We start from the raw sequence: 24,393 nt of genomic DNA on the forward strand, positions 1-24,393 counted from the left end.
AGCTCATGAACTTTTGCAGGCAGGGTGCTCTAACTGAGCAGTTTTTGGAGCTGGCACACCAAGAAAATACCGCTGCATCTGAATTAAAAATAATGTTGCATGGCTGAGCTGGTGACATTTCTGATCACACAAACAGACTTCACCACAGTCTTCATCAACTTGTTTTCATTCTGCTTTGGCCAGTATCTCCAGGCTCACATTCAGAAATTGCTTAACCTGACCTAAAAACGAGTTTGTCATTGTTAATTCTGGTACATCTAATATTTGCACATATCGGGACATTGCAATTAGGCTACATGATTTGTGAACATTTTTAATCAAGAAGGCGTGGATTAAAGTTCAAGTGCTCTGCACTAGCCAGAGATTATTTGAATGAACAGTAATTAAAACACAGTCTGATTCATATGAGGCACTGCTGGACTTAGAAACGACGACTGCGTGCTTGAAACTCTGTTGGGAAAGATTCTTTTTATTTTGGTACAGCTAAAACAAGGCTTTTTGGTACCGCCACTTTATGCTGAACATTAATAAAAGTCACACTTAACAAAACAAAACAAAAAAGGCATTTTGGGAAAAGCCAACATCTTCACCTGGTTTCAAGGCTGAGCGCTAGCAGACAATGGAAGCCTTTTATCCCGCTGTTGTCAGAAGCCGATAGCGACTGGCCAGCTTGCTCGGAGCAGAAACTTCGACCCTTAAAAGGATGATTTGTGGATGAGAGCCAGGAACAGAACAGCCGTTCTTGTCTGCAGCCTCGCAGCCCCGAGGAGACGTCGCAGGAGCAGAACTGCTGTTCTTCTCATGCGAAACGTGGGTGGGAAGGCGACGGCCTCCAGATGGGAAAAGGGACTTTCCTGATGAAAAAGCCTGAGAACCACCGGCTTGGAACAACTCCATCTGGAGTGACAGCTGAGACGTGTCACAAGAAAATTGCCTTGCCTTGGGATCAAACCCATACATTATAGAAAGTTTTATCAGAAAACGGATGGTCCTCAGAGTCCTTATTTTTGAGCAGACAGTGATGTGATGTGTCGCTACATGCACGTTGTTTACATCTTGCTTTAACACAGTTTGTGGGAGGAAATGCTCCACTGCCAAAAAAGACTTGATAGTTGCATTGTTCTTGTATAGCAATATTTAGACACAGCAAACCCACCAGTATTTTTAAGTCTGTCCCATTACGATATCAGTAGGAAGCTACAGGAAAAAGAGATGGACTCTCTGTCTGCTGAGCTAGAGAGGGAGATAAAGGCTCCCAGTAAATCTGATCGGAGAGGTGTTGTTTTCAGGCACAGACAGCGTTTCAGTTCCTGTCCCATGCCAGAGCTCAAAGCTGTACTTGTTGTAACAGGAAACGAGAATCACGATCTGAAGCCAGAGGCACATGTCATTCGAACAGGCTCTTTGCTCTTGTACTTGACGTGTCCTGCGGTACACAGCGAGCAGCTTTGCTGCACGTCCCGCTAAATGACCTGGTCATTAACCCTCAAATCTGACCCAAGGCTTGGTAGGTGAGGAACCTTATTCCTTGGACCCGGTCCATAACAAACCTTGTATCTGCCTCTGAGCAGTTATCTTATGTCTCATGGGAAAGACAAGAACTTTTCGGTTTCTAGTAGGAGTCAGCGCCCTCAGCTCTGCACTCATCAGCGAACACCCAAAGCCATCCTTGGGGCAGCACCGGGAGCTGAACGCCCCGCTACTTCCAGCTCCAAACTCCACCGCCACCTGCCTTTCTCCCAGGGAAGGGGACGCATGTTCCCCAAGCACCTGCTGGCTCCTAAAACAACAGAAAAGGCTAAAAAAGAGATGAAACCCAGCCTTGCCAGCCCGCAAGCCTCCGAACGCTCCCACCCCCGGGATCCCACAGCCCCTCTTCTCTCCCACTGATCCTGTAACCAAAACGGGAGCGTGGCACAGCACGTGCAGGAGAAGCACAGCTGTGTTGCTGTCGTGCGGCCAGGGATGGCTGCAGCCGTTGCACAGCAGGAGACGACCACATCTCCTTTTCGGGATGAGCGTATTCCTGCCCAGGTCAAGGGGTCTCTGCAGGCTTCAGGAAGAGGCGGAAAGGAAGCTGAGGGTTGACTCTGCTCAGATTTTAATCTCTATAGAACTTAAACTCTTTGTAGCAGGATGTTTTATCACTTGCAGAGTTTCTAGTACAACAGAGTCCTCCTCCAGAAAGAGACTCAAGCCGCTATCGTAACACCAGTAATAATTTCCCTCGTTTAAATGACGTACACTGGCAAAATGTTCCATCACGGCTGTACAGCACCAACCCCGTCTGGACCCACATAGGCAGCAGCACGGTCTGGCAGAAACCCTTCCAGTAAAGAAGATCAGAGAAGTAACATAAACTGTGTCAATTGCCGTCTTGGAGCAGACCGCTGGTTGAGCTAATCCCCGTCCTGTCCCCAGAGCAGCGAGCGGCAGCCGGGGCTGTGCAGGGAAGCACAGGGCAAAGCCCTGGACAGTCATGAATCATATAGCCCAGAAGGAAGAGTTTTCTAAACACCACTGGGTTAATGACCACACTTAACGTCGGTATCAAGAACAAATTGTGACCTCTGGGAACTGCTGCATCAGCCTCAGCAGCCTGAGGGCCATACACTTCCTCAGGGGGAATCTGGGGAACAGGCACCACACTAACACATCTGCAGGTCTTTGCTTATTTTATGCAAAAAAAAATCCCTCGGATTTCACGCTCCCCAACACAATCCTGCCCGCGGGGCCCCTCTGCCGTCGTGTCCCAGCACTGCAGCCTGGCGCCGCACCCCAGCACCATTTAATTCACATGGCACAAAAGTCACAGACGCCGCTTCGGCCAAGAGCAGGTTCCCTGAAAAACCTAGACCTTTCTAGGTGTTTTGATGAAACTGCTACAGAAATTACCCAGAAAATTTGCAGTCTACCAGTCACCGGGGCAGAGAAGCTGCAAGCAAACCCCGCAAGGGGCTGTACCCACTGCGGGTGCTGGCCGGACTGTGAAATAACTTGTTCCCCACCATCTATTTCCGTGTCTCGAGACATACAGAAAATCAGTTAGGAAACTAGTTAGCCAAGACTGCGGTATCTTTAACAAGAAGTATTAAGAAGTACCTACAAAGGGCTTTGTTTTCCATATTGCTAGAGAGTCTTTTCTGTCTGACTGACCCACCCCTCACTCTTCAACACTTCACCATGCTGCACAGGGCGCTGCTTTCTGAACCATTTCTGAAGATTTCCAAAGTACACCATTTCTGGAAGACCTTCCAAGGCAAAACAGTCAATTAACAGGCAAACTCCCAATAGAGACGTATAATATTTTATTCAAATAAAACATAAGTTCTCTTAACCTTTGACTTTTCTGCAAAGGGGTACATTTAAAATGAGTACACGCCGCTGCAGCAGGACGCTGTGCTGTACGTCCAGCAGTCCCCGGGGCACAGAGAAGCAGCGGTGCAGGGCCCCGCGAAGCTCAGATGGCTGCCATCCTTCAGTTATCACAGTACTGTACCTTTACAAGAGACAGCATCAGCACTGTGATAACTGAGCCAGGGCAGCCTGTCAGTCATTGCGGCCCCACCGCAACACTGCCGAGCCCAGCAGATGCATCTTCCCCTCTCCTCATTCTGCACGTGTCTCCAAAATGCCGCATCACCCCCAACAGATGCCCAAGTGAAAGGCTCAGGAGCATTTAACAGCAGCAGCTTTGCATACGAGTTTTCAGTCCAGAAAGTTATCCAGGTAATTAGTGCTACCTTAACGACCACAGCGGCTTCTGCGATGCAGCTCAAAGTGTTTTTAAGTAGTAGCTTCTTCTGGACAAATCCACCAATTCTGGATTTAATGGAGAAAGGGTAACTAACCACTCTACAGATACCGCTAGAGATAACGGGGGCACCCTTCTCTCCCCCTTAAAATTCACTGAAGCTAGACAGCAGCATTTGCTTTACGCTACTTAAGTATTGAATGTCATGAACCAGACAGTGGGTATCATGGCCAAGTGCCAGGTAAGTTAATGGAGCTACACCATTGCGACAGCCTAACAGCAGGATCATTAACAGCGCGAGTACGAGGGTAGCACCACACCATGACCACGCTGCATACTGCACCGAGCCTGCCAGGCTTTCACCGGCGGAGCCGGCTGGCGGGCGGTGGAATTTTACAGCGCTGCGAACACATTCAGCTGGGCTTAATCGGAGTTTGTCACGTGCGCTTCCGGAGACGGCATCGCAGACGTCCGTTCCTAAGTCTAGCAACGGCTTCGACAGGAGCAGCGCCCAATGCCAGGCAGCCAGCTGCGTTCACGAGGGACCGCAGCTGGAGTAAGCAGAACAGGCCTAAACGCTTGAGGTGCTTCAAGTATGCAGCTGGCATTTTTAGGTCACAGGATCCAAATATGAAATTGTGAAAGAAACATTCCACTGCAAACTAGTTGAATTATAAGCTGACATCAACCTATATTTTATCGCCCCCCCCCCTTTTCTTCTCTAAATTGCTGAAAAGATCATGGAACTATTTCTGCACACCCCCCCTTTGGTTAAGGGAATCAAATACATTGTGTTCTGAAATGAGTATAAAAACCACAATGGTTTTACATAGTGAAAGTTAATGTGTTAAGTTTTATAAAAGCTCATTTACGATGTTGATGGATTTCACCAGCACAAGCTGCTCTCGTGTTTCTACCAGGAGGAAGCAGAAACTCCCGAAGTGGCATAACGCTCTAAATAACTTACCTGGAAAAGAGCATGTCCTGAGATGTTCGGGAGACTGCTTTTAAGAGAGAAATACATAACACTCAGCTGGATCCAGCTATCAAAATGGTGTCTTACAAGTTTTTAACTCAAGGGGGCAATGGAGAGACAAATATGAAATATCTGAGGAGAAGCACGCAGTGGAAAAAATATTTGTACATTTTAAAACAAACTACAAACATACATTACATAAAAAGGGGACAGTCAACAGATTATGCAATACTGATGTAAGACGACACAGATGACTTAAACATATATCCCAAAACTCACAGATTTACCACCATTTGTAGATTAATCATTAAAGAATCCACTGTTGCTAGAAAAAAAACAACAAAGAACTTGGTAAAAAAACCTAATAAATTCTGTACATACAATGGTGACTTTTGAAAAGGAAGAGCGCTGCATAACTAATGAACCATTTGCTCTCACTTTGAAGTGTTTTTACACCACCATGACTATTCCAGTAGAAAAATTCTACTGATTTCAGTAGCATGGCATCAGTGTAGGACTGGGAATCCTACATTTCACAGGCTGAAGTGATGAGCGAAGGATCACTATTTCATAGTTCAAGCATGCCTTGACCTCCGGTTTCAAGATTTTACTCCGTGCCCCAGCAGTTACCATTATGCTATTTAAAGGGAGAAGATACACGACCGCAAAGGTGAACAATCCCTCCCCAGCACCCTCTGGCACAGTGTTACACACGTATTCTAAGGGCTGATGCCATTTTCTCCAGAGAGGATCTAGCTCTTACTCCAATACAAATATGGTTTGTTTCCTCGCATCCAATACGCTCATACTACCTTTTGCTTTGCTTCAGTCAGACTAAAGGTACACAGACCTGACGCAAAAAGCCTGCGCAGGTTCCCCGATATTATCTGAAGAAGCCCCTTTTTCAACAACACCCACATTAGATTTGGAGTTTAGTACACATTTTTGTTACTGCTATTGAATGTTACCATATGCTTTTTAAAAAACTCCAGTGTCTGGTGTTTGCTGCCAGTCCTTGCTTTTGAAAGCCCTGTAAGTTTGTCTGGCTGGTTTTTAAACTCCGGTTCCACCTCCTGCCCCTTTGGGGCTGACGATTCTATGCATTTTTTTTCCCCCACTTGTTTCATACGAACGAAAAATCCTTTGGCATCGCACCAACGGAATTACTGGTGCGCCCTGACCACAACCCGCAAGGCTTGCGACTCCCCACCCCTACGCACAGGTCAAGTATCTCCGAGTACTACAAACCACTCTCGCCCTGCCTCTGCAGACGCTCATGAGGCGCGCAGGTAGCAAACCTGATTTCCATCTTGAGGAGCGCGATTTTAACAAGAATTCCGTGGAAGTCTGAAGAGGAAAGAAAACAAACAGCAAGTTACGAGGATACAACGGTCTGACGAGGGATTGCACGGCATCGATGACGGGGACAGAGGCTGTGTTGGAGGAGGGAGGCTGTCAGAAGTGACGGTCCCTGGCAGGTCCCCGGCCCGCCACGGCTGCTCCCTCCCAACTTCCCTTGGACGGCGCTTCCCGGGGTTACCTGAAAGCAGAGGGCAGGCGGCAGCCTGGGCAACACAGGGATGGGAAGGGATGGGAAGGGATGGGAAGGGATGGGAAGGGATGGGAAGGGATGGGAAGGGATGGGAAGGGATGGGAAGGGATGGGAAGGGATGGGAAGGGATGGGAAGGGATGGGAAGGGATGGGAAGGGATGGGAAGGGATGGGAAGGGATGCCACCGCCGGCAAACTCAGCTCGCAGCGCCCTCCCCAGCCCCGCCGCGGCGGGAGGCCGGGGGCGCGGCCCAGGCCCCCTCCCCGCCCGCCCCGCTCCCCTCGCCCCGACTCGCCGTCCTCCGTCCGCCCGCAGCGCTGGAAGCCACCCGGGGAAGGGTCGGCGGCGACGGCCCCGCTCCTCCCGCCGTCTCGGCGGGGCCCGGCGGGCGGCCGCTCCTCCGCGGCGGCCGGCCCCGCCCGCGTAAACACCGCCGCCCGGAAAATAATAGTGCGCAACGGGGGAGCGCCGCGCCGCGCCCCGCCGCCGCCGCCCCCCGCTCCCCCCCCGCCGGCGGGCGGCGCGGGGCCGGGCCGGGCCGGACCCATCTGCGGGCGCGGCGCTCGGCGGGGCCGGGAGCGGCATGACGCAGCACGGGCTGGCGGCGTGAGGGCCGCCATCTTGGTGTGTTTATGGCAGCGCCGCGCGGCCATGTGACGGGCGCTTCCGGGGGGGGCGGGGCGCGGGGCGCGCGGGGCGCGCGGGCGCGGCGGCGGCGGCGGCGCGCGGGTGGGGGGGGGGGGGGGCGGGCACCGCGCGCGGCGTGGGGCACGCACCCACGCACTCACGTGGGTACGCGCTGCGGGGCGCGCGGGCAGGGGTGCGTGCCTACGCACACGGGAGGTGCGCGTGCCCTTGCGCACCAGCGGACAGGCGCGGATACAGGCACACGCACCCCCCCGCACACCCCCCCGTGGGTCCGCGTCCCGCGGCGGCCTGGCGCCCCGCGGGTTGTCTCGCTGGGGGTGCGGGAGAGCTGCCCGCGGCAGCGGGGTCACGCGTGCACGCGGCAGCACCCCCGCCCCCAGGGCAGTGCGGGGAGTGTCCCGTGTCCCGTCCCCCCCCCGCTGTCACCAGCTTTGGGCACGCGTGAACGTGACCGGCGGCGCGTGTGCCGGCTGCATTTGCATGCTGCGTGTTGGGAGGTTGTGCGTCTGCAGGTTGTGCGTGTACCGGCTGTGCGTGTGCTGGTCGTGCGTGTGCAGGTTGTGCGTGTGCAGGCTGTATATTGGCAGACCTCGTGTCCGCAGGCTGTGCATTTTCAGGTTGTGCATGTACTGGCTGTGCGTTCGTTGACAGGCTGTGCGTGTGCAGACTGTATGTTGGCAGACCTCGTGTCCGCAGGCTGTGCGTTTGCAGGCTGTATGTTTGCAGACTCCATCTGCAGGCTGTACGTTGGCAGGTTGTGCGTGTACAGGCTGTGCGTGTGCAGACTATGCGTTGGCAGGCTGTATGCTGGCAGACCTTGTGTCCACGGGCTGTGCGTGTGCAGGTTGTGCATGTACCGGCTGTGCGTGTGCAGGTTGTGCGTGTGCAGGTTGTGCGTGTGCAGGCTGTATGCTGGCAGACCTGTGTTTGCAGGCTGTGCGTTCGCAGGCTGGCATTTGCAGGCTGTATGTTGGCAGACCTCGTGTCCACAGGCTGTGCATTTGCAGGCTGTATGTTTGCGGACTCCATCTGCAGGCTGTGCATTTGCAGGCTGTGCGTGTACAGGCTGTGCGTGTGCAGACCATGCGTTTGCAGGCTGTATGCTGGCAGACCTTGTGTCCACAGGCTGTGCGTGTGCAGGCTGTGCGTGTGCAGGTTGTGTGTGTACGGGCTGTGCGTTTGCAGGCTGTATGTTGGCAGTGGCAGACCTTGTGTCCGCAGGCTGTGCCTCTGCAGGTTGTGCGTTCGCAGGCTGGGCATTTGCAGGCTGTATGTTGACAGGCTGTGCGTGTGCAGATTGTATGTTGGCAGACCTCATGTCCACAGGCTGTGCATTTGCAGGCTGTATGTTTGCAGACTTCATCTGCAGGCTGTGTGTTTGCAGGTTGTGCGTGTACAGGCTGTGCGTGTGCAGACCATGCGTGTGCAGGCTGTATGCTGGCAGACCTGTGTTTGCAGGCTGGGCATTTGCAGGCTGTATGTTGGCAGGCTGTGCGTGTGCAGACTGTATATCGGCAGACCTCGTGTCCGCAGGCTGTGCATTTGCAGGCTGTGCATGTACAGGCTGTGCGTTTGCAGGCTGTACATTGGCAGGTTGCGCATGTACAGGCTGTGCGTGTGCAGACTATGCGTTGGCAGGCTGTATGCTGGCAGACCTTGTGTCCACAGGCTGTGTGTGTGCAGGATGTGCATGTACCGGCTGTGCGTGTGCAGGTTGTGCGTGTGCAGGTTGTGTGTGTACAGGCTGTGCGTTTGCAGGCTGTATGTTGGCAGTGGCAGACCTTGTGTCCACAGGCTGTGCCTCTGCAGGCTGTGTGTCTGCAGGCTGGGCATTTGCAGGCTGTATGTTAGCAGGTTGTACGGGTACAGGCTCTGCATGTGCAGGTTGTGCGTGTACAGGCTGTGTGTTTGCAGGCTGTACATCTGCAGGTTGTGCATTTGCAGGTTGTGCGTGTGCAGGCTGTATGTGGACTCTGTCTGCAGGCTGTGCATGTGCAGGCTGTGTGGTTGTGGGCTCCGTGTGCAGGCTGTGTGTGTGCAGGCTGTACATCTGCAGGTTGTGTGTTTGCAGGCTGTATGTGGACTCCGTCTGCAGGTTGTGCGTGTGCAGGCTGTATGCTGGCAGACCTTGTGTCCGCAGGCTGTGCGGTTGCAGGTTGTGCGTTTGCAGGTTGTGTGGGTGCAGGCTGTGCGGGTGCAGACTCCGTGTGCAGGCTGTGCGTGTGCAGGCTGTATGCTGGCAGACCTTGTGTCCGCAGGCTGTGCGGTTGCAGGTTGTGCGTTTGCAGGTTGTGCATGTACAGGTTGTGCGTTTGCAGGCTGTACATCTGCAGGTTGTGTGTTTGCAGGCTATATGCGGACTCCGTGTGCAGGTTGTGCATGTGCAGGCTGTGCGGGTGCAGGCTGTGCGTGTGCAGACTCCGTGTGCAGGCTGTGCGGGTGCAGACTCCGTGTGCAGGCTGTGCGGGTGCAGGCTGTGTGGGTGCAGGCTGTGCGGGTGCAGGCTGTGCGGGTGCAGACTCCGTGTGCAGGCTGTGCGGGTGCAGGCTGTGCGGGTGCAGGCTGTGTGGGTGCAGGCTGTGCGGGTGCAGGCTGTGCGGGTGCAGACTCCGTGTGCAGGCTGTGCGGGTGCAGGCTGTCTGTTGGCAGACCCTGTGGCCGCAGGCCGTGCGTTCGCTGCCCGTGCGTTTGCAGCCGCGGCCGCAGCCCCCCGTGGCCTCCCTGGCCCTGTGCGGGCACAGCCAAGGGCGCCTGCCCGTCCCCCCCCCGTCCCCGCACCCACCCAGCGCCGGCGTGGCGGCCGTGCGGGACGTGCACCGGCCGCCCGAAGAGCCGCCGGTCCCGCCGGCTGCTTCTCCACAACCCGCAGCCCGGCCTCCGGGCCCCCAGCCCCAGCCCCGCCGCTTGCCGGGGCCCCCGGGGCCGGGCCGTGCTGCGGGGGCCCCGTCGGGCCGCGGCCCGCTGCGGGCGGGCTCCGGGACTACAAGTCCCAGGGTGCCGCGGCCCGAGGGGGCGGGCGGGCGGCGCAGCCCGCCGGTGCTCCCCCCGCCCTGCTGATGTGTACGGGCCGCGGCGGCGGCTGGATGCGGGGGGAGCGGCTCGGCTGGGCTCGGCGCGGCGGGCGGCGCGGGGGCCGGGGCCGTCTGACGCGCTGTCCTGCCCCGCAGGGACGCGGGCCGGGCTCCGGCAGCCGGCCATGGCCTCCAAGCTGCTGCGGGCGGTGGTGCTGGGACCGCCCGGCTCGGGCAAGGGGACGGTGTGCGAGAGGATCGCCCGCAGCTTCGGGCTCCAGCATCTCTCCAGCGGCCAGTTCCTGCGGGAGAGCCTCCGCGGCGGCGGCGGTGAGTGCCCGCGGGGCCGCCCCGTCGGGGGGGGGGGGGGGCGGCGGGGACCGGGGGTCTCCAGCCCCGGGCCTCTTCGAGGGGGCGGCGATGGGGATGGGGAGGGGATGAGGATGAGGATGAGGATGAGGATGAGGATGAGGATGGGGAAGGGGAAGGGATGGGGATGAGGATGAGGATGAGGATGGGGAGAGGATGAGGATGGGGAGAGGATGAGGATGGGGAGGGGATGGGAATGAGGATGAGGATGAGGATGGCGAGGGGATGGGGATGGGGATGGGGATGGGGATGAGGATGAGGATGGGGAAGGGATGGGGATGAGGATGGGGAGGGGATGAGGATGAGGATGGGGAGAGGATGAGAATGGGGAGGGGATGGGAATGAGGATGAGGATGAGGATGGCGAGGGGATGGGGATGCGGATGAGGATGAGGATGGGGAAGGGATGGGGATGAGGATGGGGAGGGGATGAGGATGAGGATGGGGATGAGGATGAGGATGGCAAGGGGATGGGGATGAGGATGAGGATGGGGAAGGGATGGGGATGGGGATGAGGATGGGGAGGGGATGAGGATGAGGATGGGGAGAGGATGAGGATGGGGAAGGGATGAGGATGGGGAGGGGATGAGGATGAGGATGAGGATGGGATGAGGATGAGGAGGGGATGAGGATGAGGATGGGGAGGGGATGGGGAAACCCACCCCTGGTTACACCGTAGGTCTTTTTCTTCCCGTGGGGTTGGCACAGCTCGTTCATCGCCCTCTCCCTCCAGCCTGAGCTCACGGACCTGCCCGATAAAAGTGGGGTCCGATGCCGCGATGGCTGTGTGGGTGTTTACTAGTTTCATCCCTGTGCCGGGTGGGTACGGCTCCGGAGAAGCCGGTATGAATAACCCGCTTGCTCATGCACCGACGGTTAACGGTGGCATCCGGGGACACGGGTTGCGTGTTATTAATAACTTCATCCTGCCTCAGGTGGTTGTACAGGAACAGGGTAAAAACTGCAAAGCGGTGGACGGCAGATGGCTGAAATGCTGGTGCACGCTGCGCCTGCACGACACCCACGGTGGGAGGGATGGATCGGGATCGGGAACGTGCGTTCCTCCACAGGGGAAACCCCGCTGGGAAAATTGCTGCGGGTCGGGGGGTGCTGCGGCCGGGTGCCTTGATGGTGCCGTGCCATGCCAGCCCCTGCGGCAAGGCTGGTAGGGTGTTACGGGGTGCTGGTGCGTGTCCCCCGCTCCTCACGGAACTCCCTTCCAGAGAGCGGGGAGGCGGAGGAGGTGGGTGGCAGCACCTGCCCTGCACAGGTCACCCCCCGAGACCCGGCTTTTTCGGGCTTGTGGCAGAGAGCGCAGCGGGCAGCCCCCGGGCAGGGCGATCCTGCCCGCAGGAGCACAGCCTCGCCGTGGCAGCTCTCTGCTCCTGCCCGTCCCGTGTTTGACATCCAGATCCAAAGCCCTTGGGAGAACCGATGGTCTTTGCTGTGGTTGCGCCCCGGGCAGCGCTGTCGGCTGGTGGGGTGCTCCCCGGCCCCGGCCAGGCTCCGGAGCGGGCATGCTGCACCCCGGCTTGCGCTCGGGTTCCTCTGCAGCTGCCGTGAGGCAATCCCAGCGTATTTCTTTTTCCGACAGCTTCTTCTCTCCTCTGCTAGTTTGTGAGAGACGGACCCAGAGGGGAAGCTGACTCACCGGGCAGAGGAACGGTAAAGTGGCATCGATGCAAAACAAACCGAGAGAACCCAAAAGTGATTTCCCTTTTTAGAAGGGTAACAAGAGGAGGGAGGAAAAAAAAGGGAGGGTAAAGTTTTGGAGAGCTGTACGCTCTGGCAGGGGCATTACACACAGCCCTGTGCTGGTCACTCGTTTAAAAATACCCAGATTTCCTTTTATAAATAAAAAGGACAATAATATTTCCTTTGGAGGGAGGCTCAAAATGAGGAAAATCCCATGACTGCTTTGGCCGAAGGACAAAACGCCTGGGTGAAAAGCAGGCAGAGGCGCAGCGTGCGGGAGCGGGGCAGTGCGGTGAGACCGTGTGCCCGCCCAGGAGCTTGCACAGTGAAGGGCTAAACAAGTGGCTTTCCTGGATTTTATATTTCAGTTCATGCTGTTGCTGTAGAGCTTCTCTAGGGACACTGGAGAAGGAAGAAGGGGCTGCGAACAGAGTTAGCTGAAGGTATTTCCCAAGGCGCATGGGGTAAATTCAGTTTCCCGAAGGAAACAACGCTGAGAAATGTGGGTAAAATTCCTCAGAAGTAAATCAGCCCTAGTTTGGTACAGCTAGCGTGACGTTCAGGTCCCACCTTTGACTCAGCCTCTGGTTACAGCTCTCAGTAAGCTGCAGCTATTTGCTATTTTTTTTTTTTTTTGCTGTTTGCTTTGGACAAGCTGTTACACGACGGCGCTGCGGTGTGCCAGCTCCAGGGGAAACTAGGTGGGAGTGGACTCTCCGCCTGAGTTTATCAATCAGCTGCGCCACTGGCTTTGCATTTTAGGGGAGCTGGGGCCCTTCGATGCGAAGAGCTGCGTTACAGAATCGTTGTTCCAAAGGGACCCGTCAGTCCGGTGTTTATAGAGTAATCTCAGTCCAAGGACGCAGGCAGGCGTCGATGCACGGGGGATTTTCCCGCTCGCCGTTGCAAGACGTAAAGTAGCCGTGGCTGCGGGGTCCAGGCTCGGGCGGCCCGGAGGGCTCCAGCCGCTGGAGGAAGCCCGAGCTGCCCGGAGCGGAGAGCGTGCCCGGCTCGCCGCCGGTGTCGGCAGTCTCGGGGAACCAGGACTTCACTTTGCAGCTGAGCGAAGCAGCTGAACGCACGGCTGCCGCTGAATTGTTTGAAGTTCTGCTACAGCGACCCTACGAGTACATCCGCTACCGCACATTTGTCTGTTAATTAGCGTCTGGCTTAGTGAGTGGCTGCTCTGCTGTAGGAAAGGGCCTTTTTAAGGTCTTGGAAGACTTAGAAACTGTTGTTTTGGTGCTAGGCAGGGGTGCTGGAGGGCGGTCAGCACCTTCCTCGGCCGGTACTTGCCCCGATACCCAGGTGGTTGTCTCTGGTGTTGGCAGCATCCCGGGGTCTTAGCAGGACTCAGCAGTTAATTTGCAATACAACTTAATTTCTTTTCCAAGTGGCTTTGGCTGAGGGTCTGCATCTCCCCAGGGACACGTGGGTCTTGTGTCTGTCCCACCGCTCCCTTTAATGTGCTTGGTGGGAGGTAGAAGTGGCTCCTGTCCCCTCCTCGTGACGGATTTCATTTGTTAGCGTCGACCAAAGTGAGGGGAAAAAAAAAAAAGGCCAAGGGGGTTGTGGAGTGTGCACGGCCGAGCCCTGCGGTCCTTCGCCCCACTTCTCCCCACCTTTCCCACAAGCGATGGTCTTCGCTGGCAGAGCCACGCGCTGGCCCAGCTGCCTGTCGAAGCTGAGCCCAGGAGACGCAACCCGCCAGCCCTTTGGTTTTCCATAGGGCCGGTGCTATATCTTTACGTGCGGGAGCAGCCGCAGTGCTCTGGCTGCAGTGATTTCCCCCGGCCGCTGGCTGCCGCCCCGCAGACGGACCCCACTGTCCATCCAGAGAGTGGTCACGGCCTGAATTTGGGGCCACACCAGGCTCCAGCTCCCCAAAGTGCCGTCCTACCAGCAGGGATGGGATGCATCCCTGGATGCAGCGTCCGCATGGGGGAAGAGGTCCTGGGGTCCCAAAACCGGGGTGACATCTGGCCAGGGTTATTGCAGCTTAACTACGCTGCTGCGCAGGTGGCTGCGGTCGGTGCCCCGTTAACCACCCGGGGCGTCTCCTCTCCGTTAACTCCAGATCACGTTGCTGTAGCCTAAATAAAAAAAAATCATGTAGCAGGTTGTGCCACGGGGCAGAAAGTCCGGGGTTATTGTGCAGGGTCTGGAGGCTGCCAAGTGCCGTGTTTGGGATCAGCCTCTCCTCCAGCCCGTCCTGCCTCGTCCTGGGCGGCTGTTTTGTTGCTCGTGGCCTCGGGGGCAGGAGACATCACTCAGAGCTGTAACTGGGTGTTGCTTTGATAAGGAGGGACGGCTGCAGATCAGGGTCACGTCGAGGAAGCTGCAGAGAGCCTGAAATCCCGTGCGTTAAAGGGTGGATTAAACTCACGGTCATTAGATTAATAGGATTAAGCCCGTGAGTCAAGAGGCTGTTTTGCACAGAGCTGGGCACAGCTGGGAGCACGCGCCGACACAGCTCAGGCAGCACGAGTAGCGGCTAAGGAGCCCCTTGCTACCTGGAGTAACTGCAGAGCAATGCTTGCAACCCCTCGCTGCACCCGGCCATAGCACTGGGGATTTTGGTGCTTGCAAGGGTGCTGTGCAGCGCAGTAGGGGTGAGCCCCAGCTCCTCACGCGGGGGGACTGGGCTCTTCCACCCTGCTCGGGAAGGGCTGTCCAAACCCTGCTCCCTCTTGGCTTGCGGCTGGGGAGCGCTTCACCAGGGGGGCTTGCACAGAGCAGGTTGGGCTCGGGGGCTGCGGCTGGGAAGGGGATGGCAAACGTAAAAATTGGAGATAAAGGCTGCCTTGAAGAAACCCTGCGGGAGCAGGGCTGTGCTGCAGGGACGATGCGCTCTGGAGCATCCCTGGTGTTGGGGGGCCGGGGGACCGGGCAGCTTCATGGAAAATACATGCCCATTCCTCCTCGGCGAGAGGAGGGGTGGTGGTGCCACGTGTGCTTTGGAGGAGGGAGAGGCTGGAGGGGCTCCAGTAGCTGTCGGGAAGCAGTCAGCACCCCGTGCTGCTGCGTGAACCCCCGTGGTAGTGCATTCCTCCCGTGCCAGTGCATGACCCCTGTGCTGCTGTCTGCTCCCCATGTTGCTATATGCCTTTCATGCCCGTGTGTGCACCCCATGCCCGTGTGTGCACCCCATGCCTGTGTGTGCACCCCCATGCTGGTGCATGCCCCCCACGCTGGTGTGTCCCCCCGGCACGCACGGGGGGGCACGGAGGAGCAGCATCCCCCCCCAGCAGGAGTTGTCCATCGCGGAGCACTGGAGAGCCGTCCACCCGTATCGGGGGCGTGGGAAAACCGCAGCCTCCGTGATGCAGAGCCGCCGGCCTCTGCTGTGTTTCCAGACTTCACAACTGCAGCTCGGTGTATTTTTGGTTTGCAGCTCCAGGCCCGGCTCCAGCAGCCCCCGCCGAGCAGCAGCCGGTCCCTTGGACGGCCAGCCCTCCTCGGGGCGGCAGCGGGACCTTCTGCGGCAGCTCCAGCCTCCGCGGCCGCCGGGCTCTGCCCTGGGAGCAGCTCTGCCCTGCCAGCGAGCGCGTTCCCTGCAAGCCTGTGGCAATGTGCAGACCATGTGAATAAATATTAAAAAATGTAGGCGGATGCAGTAATATTTGTGCCCTAGCAGGTCTCCGTGCTGGTTGCATAAGACATCATGTATTATTTCCATCCCTGCATCCTTTGCTTCCCCAAGCAGGAGAGCTGCCAGCAGCCCTGGCGACGTATGGGCAGCGACAAAAAACTTGTCATTGAAAAAAGGTATTTTCTGCTCGCTGTGCCTGGCAGCCACCGTGGCTCTGAGCAAAGAGCTGCTCAGCGGGGTGAGCTGAAATGCCTTTCTGGAGCGGAGGGAAGGGGACGCGCCGTGGTCCGCGTCCCCGCAGTGACTCAGCCCTGCAGACTGGTGAGTCAGCGCCCGCTGCCTGCCCCGTTTCGGAGGCAGGTTTCCAACCGGGAGCGTGGCTTGGCTGGCAGCCCCAACCTGTCCCGTTTTCCTGCCAGGCATCGTCCGCAGATCATTTTGGGAGCCTGCGAGGTTTCCTGTGCGCGCCCCAGCCCTGCGCTCCCGGGGGCATCCGTGCAGGCTGCGTCAGGTTCCCCGGTTAGATCAGATTAACTCCCTCCGGGAACTGTGCATCTTGCAAAAAAAACCCTCCTGCAGCTCAGGAATTCAGCCCGTGGCCAGATGCATGTGCCGGCCTGGTCTGACGTCTTGCTGCAGTCCGGAAAACCAGAGCCTGCCTCCAGATGCAGGACCGTGTGGCTTTTTGTAGCGAGGACTCGTACTTTGGGAGGGCTAAAATGTGCTGTCCTCAGCAAAAACCTTGCAAAAATTGATCGCAAAATTGTTCATTTCTGGTGACAAATGCTATTTCGGCTGCTGTCAGAGCAGAAGAGGTGTCGATCAGGTCCTGGTCCAAGAGGAAAAGGCCAGACCTCTTGTTGGTTGATGGTTGGACTTGGTGATCTTACAGGTCTTTTCCAACCTTAGTGATTCTGTGATTCTGCGACTCTTCTGGTGGCAGGATTAGGACTTGTCACACGCAACAGCAAAGAATATTTCCAGTTTCCAGTTTCTTTGTGTCTCCGAGTGGCTCCAAGAAAATGGCAGGCAAACTGTAATGTAAGAAGCAACTGAACTTATTGCATCTCTCCTTGAAGTAACATCCGCTGTACCCCAGCTGCCGTAAAATATAAGCAGAATAAACACTGATCACGTTGGCTGCTGGCAGCGGCTGCCCAGGTGACGCCAGGCTGCCGTGAAGGTGGATCCAGACATGGTGTTACCTGTGCAGAAACCACCGCTGGCTTCTCCGCCGGCGCTGTCGGCTCCAGCTGAGTGATGCGGGGGAGAGCCAGGCAGGAGCCAGGTAAGGTATATTTACCTTGCAATTACACGCCAATTATGTTCTCAAGGATTTGATCTTGGAAATAATTTTCTTATCTGAGCGTTGAGGCAATGAAGTCTAAAAGCTCTTTGCATGGGAAGCCGTCTTCTGCTTTCAGCAGCGACTTAAAGGCTGAGGTTTGGGTTTCGCATGAGCTCGCCGGTGATGCCTGTTTATTGCCACGTTTAGCACGCGAAATAGGGAATTTGCACCTCTTCAGATCGTTTATAAATGATGACGCCGGCTTTTCCTGACGATGGTTATGCATGGAAACTTTTCTGCCTATGAGCCAAATGCTGCCAGATCTGCGAGCGTTGCTCAAATGCATCATTTGAGTCGGTGCTGGTCTCTTCTCCCAACTGCCAAGTGATAGGACAGGAGGAGATGGCCTCAGGTTGCGCCAGGGGAGGTTCAGGCTGGATATTAGGAGAAATGTCTTTCTGGAGAGAGTGGTGAAGCACTGGAAGAGGCTGCCCAGGGAGGTGGTGGAGTCCCCATCCCTGGAGGTGTTCAAGGAAGGTGTGGACGTGGCACTGCGGGACATGGTTTAGTGGGCATGGTGGGGTTGGGCTGGTGGTTGGACTTGATGGTCTGACAGGTCTTTTCCAACCTTAGTGATTCTGTGATTTGTCCTCATGGCTTTACTGGAAACCTCCTCTGAGGCACCAGAATTTGCAGCTGTGGCTCAGCGCATAGAGGGATAAGCGTTATTAGCACCCTGTGTTTGGCACTGACATTGCTTTATAGCAAGCAGTGAGCGAGGCGGCGGGACGTTGGCCAGATCCGCGGCCCGGGCTGGGGTCACCGTCCCGCTGTCGGAGGTGTGCAGGGGTTGGTGGCATCCCTTGCAGCTGGTCCCCTGTCTTTGGGACATTTAATATCCGTGCCAGTGTCACCTGTGACCACACCGGTGCCACCTCCAAAACCAAAGGAGCTCCGTGCGTAGCGCACAGTGCGCACGTCCGGTGCGGCAGGAACGGTGCCGGTGCCCCTTGCCGCCGTCAGCCGGCTGGCAGGGCTGCGAGGGCTTGGCCGGCGCTGGCTGTGTTCCTGCTCTCGGGTATTTCAGGCATTTCCATTTCTACAGCACCAAAAGGACCGCGTGGCCCCCGGCTATCAGGAACAGCAGCTACGAGCAGAGGGATGCTGCTGCCGCAAAGCTCCTGGATGAGCGATTTGGGAGGACAGGCAGAATTTGAGGGGGAGCAATATTTTTTGAGCGGAAATGTCATGCTTTTTTTTTTATTATTTTGTTTTTTTTTTTCTTTTCTTAAACAGAAGTTGGCGTCTTGGCAAAGCAGTACCTTGAGCGAGGCCTTCTGGTGCCGGACCACGTCATCACGCGTGTGATGATGACGGAGCTGGAGAAGCGGCGAGACCAGCACTGGCTGCTTGATGGTGAGTTCACTGCCAGCATCCCCTCTGGACAGGAAAATCCCAGCTCCCTTTAAAACATTATTTTAATGGTTTGGCAACACCATAAGAGAGAAAAACCAGAAGGTGTCTTTGCTGGTCGTGGGAGGAGAGTCAGGAGCTGACCTGCTGGCAGAGATATCTGCCTGGGGGTGTTTCTTCCCTCTGCCCTGAGCAGCAGCACGTGCGTGTCCAGCTGAGCCCTTGGCACGTGTGCGGGAAAGGGAAAGGCAGGGAAAGGAGATGGGTGTTTCATAAAGCAGAGCCAGCGAGCAGAGCGGGGCTGGAGGCAAGCCAAAAAAACCCTCTTCCCGCCTCCATATGTGTGCGAAGGAGCTACTCATCCCAACCCGAAAGCCACCTGAGGTGCGGGTGGAGAAGACGCGGAGAGCAAACCGGCAAGGCAGGCGGTGAGAGGAGCAGCAGAGGGTTTGCCAGGAGCTCCTGCAGCCCTCGGCAGAGAAGCTGCGAGCCAGCAGTCGTGGTGCCTCGCTGCCGGTGGCCCGGGAGCTGGCGAGTGCCGATGGCAGCTCTAGAAACTGCTTTGGGGCTTGGTTAGGGGATGGGACAGGCTCGGCGGTGTTGGACACGGGCAAGTGTGACATATGGGGACGAGCGGACATTGTTGATGTAGGGGGAGAAACCCTCCCTTGCCAATCTACTGAAGCTCTTTGAAAGAGTCAGTGAATACGTAGGTAAGACTGAGCCAGTTGATTGATAACAGACTCGGGCTTTCGGAGAGCTCTCAGGCTCCTGATAGGGAAAATACAGAACAGTTTACAACTAAAGTAAGTCTGCGGTCTAGTAGCAGGGACTGGAGGGCTGGTGGAGCCGGGCTTCTTCCCCACATGGCCCTGGGTGGCCCCAGAGGAGGGGTGGCTTGTGTTGGGGCTTGGGGTCCGGCCGAGCTCTTCTCACCCCAGCGGGCACCGGGGGGTCCGGCAGCGTCTGAGACCTCAGACCCTGTAGGTTCAGTCTGCCTGGAAGACACCTGTGAAACCCCACTATTAAAATCTCATTATTCGTACAATAATGCCACTAAATTCATCTGGGAACATGGTGATTAACAAATACTACAGCAACAAGCACTGCATAAGCAAGGACGTATTTCGTTGTATTAAAACTCCGGCGTTTCAACGCACTGATGGGGGTTTGCATCGACACGCTCAGATCTGGGTTCTTGCAGGTCGGGATGTTGATTTATCATGGTATGACCCCCAGCAGCCTGGTCCAGGGCCCAGCTCCCATTTTCTCACAGCTTTGCATCCGGAGGTCCCGCCGAGGGTGCCGCAAGGGCGAAACAATTCTGGCCATGGGCCGGTGACGAGGATTTCGGGAGCCGCATGCTTTGTGTGCCCACCTCCGCTTATACCAAGATGTTTGAAGGACGGGCTGCCCCGAAGCTAAGATCTGAATGCAGGCAGCAGCGGTGCTGGCAGCCCTGCGCTGTCACGTTCCTCCTCCGAATTTTGGGGGAATTCGTCTGCCTGGGGGTGCGAGCGGTGGCTGCAGTCAGAGCCCCAGTCCAGCAGTACTGGGACAAGGAGCGTATTTATTTCAAGTGGTCTGTTTGATAACATAAATAACAGACTGACTTTACATGGGAAGACAGGCTAAATGTATTCTTTCTCATAATGGCCCATTCATTCCCTATGCCGATGTCCTGACAAGCTCTCAGCTAATAATACTCCACTTGGGAAAAGCCTGGGAGTTCTCAGAGGGTTCTATGGATGTAAAAAAGGTTAAAAAAATGAAAAAAGGGTGTTGTCTAGCAGAGAAAACTGGAGAGGGGACCGGCTCGGTGTCACCCCTGGTTGCGGTCTGGCGGCAAGAGCGGATGCTCCCAAGCGCTTGCTGCCTTTTCCAAACAAAAGGTACCGCCCGGTACCTTCGGAGGACGGGGGTTTCAGAGAGCTGGGTGATGGCTGTGCAAACCATTTTATCGCAGTATTCTTCATGTCCTCCATGTAAACCAGCGGCGTGTTACTTGCCTGTGCACGGCGTTTTGCTTCCTTCAGGTTTCGCTTCACAATTCCAGCATTTATCCCCGTTTCGTTGTTGCCTGTACCCTCTTATTTGCCTCCAGCCCCTATGCAGGGATGCCAGCCCTGCACCAGACACGACTTTGCAGGAGAACATGAGCCCACGGCGACCTGTGTGTTGTATTTCGGGAGCTGGTGCTGTAGGAGCTATTTTTTACCGTAGCCATATGGTGGATGTCTGTCTTTCACACCGCTTGTGCTATAGCGAGGAACCGCGGTGGTTTTGCAGCTCCGGGGCTGTGGGGTGGGTGGTTTTGGCTCCATCACTGCTGTTCTCCTGCCTCTCATGACAGCCCCTTTCTGTTGCGGTGCCTGCACAGGTTTCCCCCGGACGCTGGGGCAAGCCAAGGCGCTGGACAGGATCTGCGAGCTGGACCTGGTGATCAGCTTGAACATACCCTTCGAGACGCTGAAGGATCGCCTGAGCGCCCGCTGGGTCCACCCGGCCAGTGGGAGGGTGTACAACATGGACTTCAACCCCCCCCATGTCCGGGTAAGAGCCCGTAGCATCGCGGCGGTGCCGGCAGGCAGCGATTCGCAGAAGGAAAAAAGATCAGAGGAGCCTTTCTCTGCGTGAGCATTGGGGAAGAAATGCCGGGTAGTAAGCACCGAGCACCGGAGGGTTTTGCCCTCGAGAGCCGGCCTGAAGGAGTTGTGCGAAACATAATTGGGAAAATGGGATTTACGTTAAACACTGTCTGAGGATGCTCGATCGGTGTGGAGCGGGGTGGGGCATTTGGCAGCGGTCGGGTGGCAGGGAGCTGCAGCGCGGGCGATGGGGCTGGTGGCTGCATCTCCTTGACGGTGTTTGCCTTCCCGCAGGGCGTCGATGACCTGACGGGTGAGCCGCTGGTCCAGCGCGAGGACGACAAACCCGAGGCCGTTGCTGCCAGGCTCAGAAAATACAAAGATGCTGCAAAGCCAGTAATAGAGTTGTACAAGTGAGTTGGACCATGCGAATAAATCACAGCGTGCCCATAAAAACAAGTATGAGTGCTGTTTCCACCAGCTGGTCCCGTGCCCCCATCCCGACAGCCCGGGGAGCCCCAACACAGCCCCGGACAGCTTTTGGGGGGCAGATCACTGAGCTCCGCAGCACAAAACCCAGCCCTTCATTGCAGCCAAGCCCTGGCCCTGTTTGGAGGGAGGAGGCTGATGCAAAGAAATTCACAGCTCCCGTTTGTCTTGCTGGGCTCTGCGAAGGGCTTTGCCAATTCCAGCGATGGGAGGGATTTTTTGGCTGTGGCAGGCGGCGCTTGCAAATCCCTTCTACCCCCTGGCTCCACTGCGTAGGGTGGGAAATCTATTTTCTCTGCGGAGGCGCTGCCCATCAGCGCTACGAAACCCAACCAGTTAAGAGTTTTTAGCTTGCTTTTGGGTGAGCATCCTCCAGCACAAGAGATGGAGAAGCTCTGAGATGCCTCGGATCCTGCCCTGCCCACGCAACGCCGTCGCTGAGCAAGCCGAGGGTCTGCGGGCGGGTGGGGACGGTGACCTTGTAGAGACCAGCTCCCCTCCTGCCCGCACCCGCGAGCCGCTTTCCACCCTGCTTCAAAGAAACCCGTTCGCCCTGTGCTGTGCAGATCCAGGGCGGTACGTGCTGTGCAGTCACCCTGCAAAATACCAGTCCAGGGCCCCAGGGTGTTTAGGTGAAGTACAGGGCGACTGGCGAGAGGGCAGGAGAAGGGCGAGACCCCGGGGCTGGTTCGGATGGGTTTGCCGCGAGCACGGACGGGTTTCGGGGCTTGTCACTTCTGCGCTGCTGGTTTTGGGGCTGTCATCCCCTGGCCGAGTTGGGAAGAGGTGGGTTGCTGTAGGGTGGCAATCCACTGCTGGAAGGGAGCGAGCGCCCGGGAGCATTTTTAAAAGCAGAAGTGGTCCGTGGGGGGCCAAAAGTGCCCTGGCAGGGGAGGGGGAGAATTGGGGCCCTGAATTTCCCACTCGCTTAAGCGCATGAATAAATCCTGCTGATTTACGTCTCTAAAGCAGTTTAGAGAACAACTGGTGTTTAGGGGGACGAGGGTGAGCTGTCGTCCTGAGTAAGGTGATTATTCCTGGTTATCGGGGTTTGGCTCAGCCATGTGCGAGTGCAGCTGAGCTCCTCCCAGTGAACGCTGCGGACGGGAGCAGCCGCCGTTCGTCCCCTTTATCCCCCTCCTCTTGCCCAAAAAGCCGTCGGTGAGCTTCCAGCCTGGCTGGGCTGTCTCCTGCCAACGGCCAGCCTGACTGCAGACCCCTGCCCTCAGGACTGCCAGTACCCCTGGTCCTGACTTCTCCTCCCACCTCTCTTCCAGGAGCAGGGGCATCCTTCACTCCTTCTCGGGGACGGAGACCAACAAGATCTGGCCATACGTGTACACCCTGCTTTCCAGCAAGATCCCACCCGTTCTCTCGGACGAGGAGAACTAAACAGCTTGTACCAAGGACCAAGAGTAAAGTCCCTTCCCCGGGTGTACTGGGTGACATCGGTGGATACACGCTTATAGCCATATCAGGGCGAAAAGATCTTTCCTTTTAAAGTCAAGTCTGCTAGAATAAGGGGTTTTTTTCTCTTTTGAGGCTATGAAGTATTCCTGCCTACGGTCCGAGTACACACACAGATCAGTGATGATCACACCAGGTTTACAGAGCTTGCCATGATGTCCCTGCCACCCCCAAACAAGCCTCAGCCGCTGTTTGAGCCTATAGTGTGCCATCCCGTTGCTCCACAGTAGCGTTTACCGCCGATTACTCTCTAGGTTGGGTTTTTTTAATATAAATTATTTTCTATGAAATGTATTTCTCAGAGAAATAAGGTTCTAAAAAGCAAGACTTAGCCCAGGGGGAATTGGTGAGCAACATGGAAAACATTTATACTACAAAGCTCAGAAACGTGAAGATCACATTTCCAGTATTCATACCCGCAAAAGAGGAGGTAAAACACGCACTTGTGCCTCTTCCATAGAGAGAGATGAAACCCCTGTTATAAAAAGCTGCTGTACAAGTCTAGTTTTCATGAGATGCTGTGACACTGAGCAGGATCTGTGCTGGGGATGAGTTGCAGTCCTTTGCGCTTACCTTGTTTATAGCTTTTAACACTCCGAGATACAGTCATGTTGTAAGAGGTTCTCCCAAAGATTAATGTGTGCTTCAGTTTTGGGGAGAAATCAAGTCATTCCATCTTCTCCGCTGCCTTTGTCCCTGAGGTCCCCTGGAGATGAGGAGTTCCCTAAGCGGTACCCGCTGCGGCTGCAGCGTCTCCGGCAGAAGCGGCTCCCTCCCCACGAGCCCCCGGAGGGGTGAGAGCCTTCCCTTCCCTTCTCCGGGACGCGTGCAGGGGCTGCCGAGGGCCGAGCCCAGGCGCTTCCCCAAGATTTACAGCAGCATCTGAACGCGTCGCTCCTCTTCTCGCGCGCAGGAGCTTTGCGGCCAGGTGGAGTGGCTTTTCTCAACTGGAAGTACTGTAATGCTCTTTGGCGGTAGGATGCAGTACCTAAGCAATGGGGATGTTCTTTTTGTCTCCTCGAGTTGCCTTATTTTATAGAATATATATTTAAGAAAAAAGCAAGATGTGTATTTTTAAAGGTTTAAAACAAAAAAAAATAGCGCTGAATTTTAGCATCGACTTTTGGGAAGCCTGCACGAAGCCGCTTGCGTTTGCAGAGCGTGCTGCAGTCTGCCATGGGTGGCTCAGCGGCGAGGCAGAAAAGCTGTCGCTCCCCTACGCCCGTTTGATTAATTAGAGCAGCCTGGGCAAGCTTCTGTTGCTGAAATGTCACTGTTTTTATTTTTGCTTGGAGAGCTGCCCTGCGGCAGGGGAAGGGGAGCCGACTGGCTTTTCTAGGGGTGCACGGGCCCCGTGTGCGAAACTAAAGCGCATCCTGGGAGCCTTTTATCCCTGCGGAGCCACCCGCATCCTCGCGCTATCAGAGGAGCCCCTGATGTTTGCTTGCTCCATCAGAGGCAGCTATGCCCTGGTGCTCTCCTGATAACGGAGCGGGAATCTGCCGAGCGGGATCTCTGCCTGCTCGTCACCTGCCCGCCGGTGAAAGCCACG

At 56.3% G+C, this 24,393-nt stretch overlaps 1 protein-coding gene across 1 annotated transcript; it reads left to right on the forward strand.

Moving 5' to 3' along the window:
• The first annotated feature begins 10,126 nt into the window (after window positions 1-10,126).
• On the forward strand, window positions 10,127-22,789 carry AK4 (adenylate kinase 4). Its single transcript, XM_059822031.1, has 5 exons — window positions 10,127-10,271; window positions 18,181-18,300; window positions 20,678-20,850; window positions 21,180-21,298; window positions 22,652-22,789. The coding sequence occupies exons 1-5, from the start codon at window positions 10,127-10,129 to the stop codon at window positions 22,764-22,766; spliced, it is 672 nt and encodes a 223-aa protein (XP_059678014.1). The 3' UTR covers window positions 22,767-22,789.
• Window positions 22,790-24,393: the final 1,604 nt, after the last annotated feature.

This window comes from Gavia stellata, chromosome 10, assembly GCF_030936135.1.
Source record: "Gavia stellata isolate bGavSte3 chromosome 10, bGavSte3.hap2, whole genome shotgun sequence".
NCBI lineage: Eukaryota > Metazoa > Chordata > Aves > Gaviiformes > Gaviidae > Gavia > Gavia stellata.

What these genes read in the sequence shown, in the direction of transcription:
- AK4 (XM_059822031.1), top strand. Translation starts at nt 10,127, where the DNA reads ATGGCCTCCAAGCTGCTGCGGGCGGTGGTGCTGGGACCGCCCGGCTCG. An exon ending in GAGCCTCCGCGGCGGCGGCG is followed by an intron (nt 10,272 to 18,180) that starts GTGAGTGCCCGC and finishes TTTCTTAAACAG; the next exon opens with AAGTTGGCGTCTTGGCAAAG. An exon ending in TCAACCCCCCCCATGTCCGG is followed by an intron (nt 20,851 to 21,179) that starts GTAAGAGCCCGT and finishes GCCTTCCCGCAG; the next exon opens with GGCGTCGATGACCTGACGGG.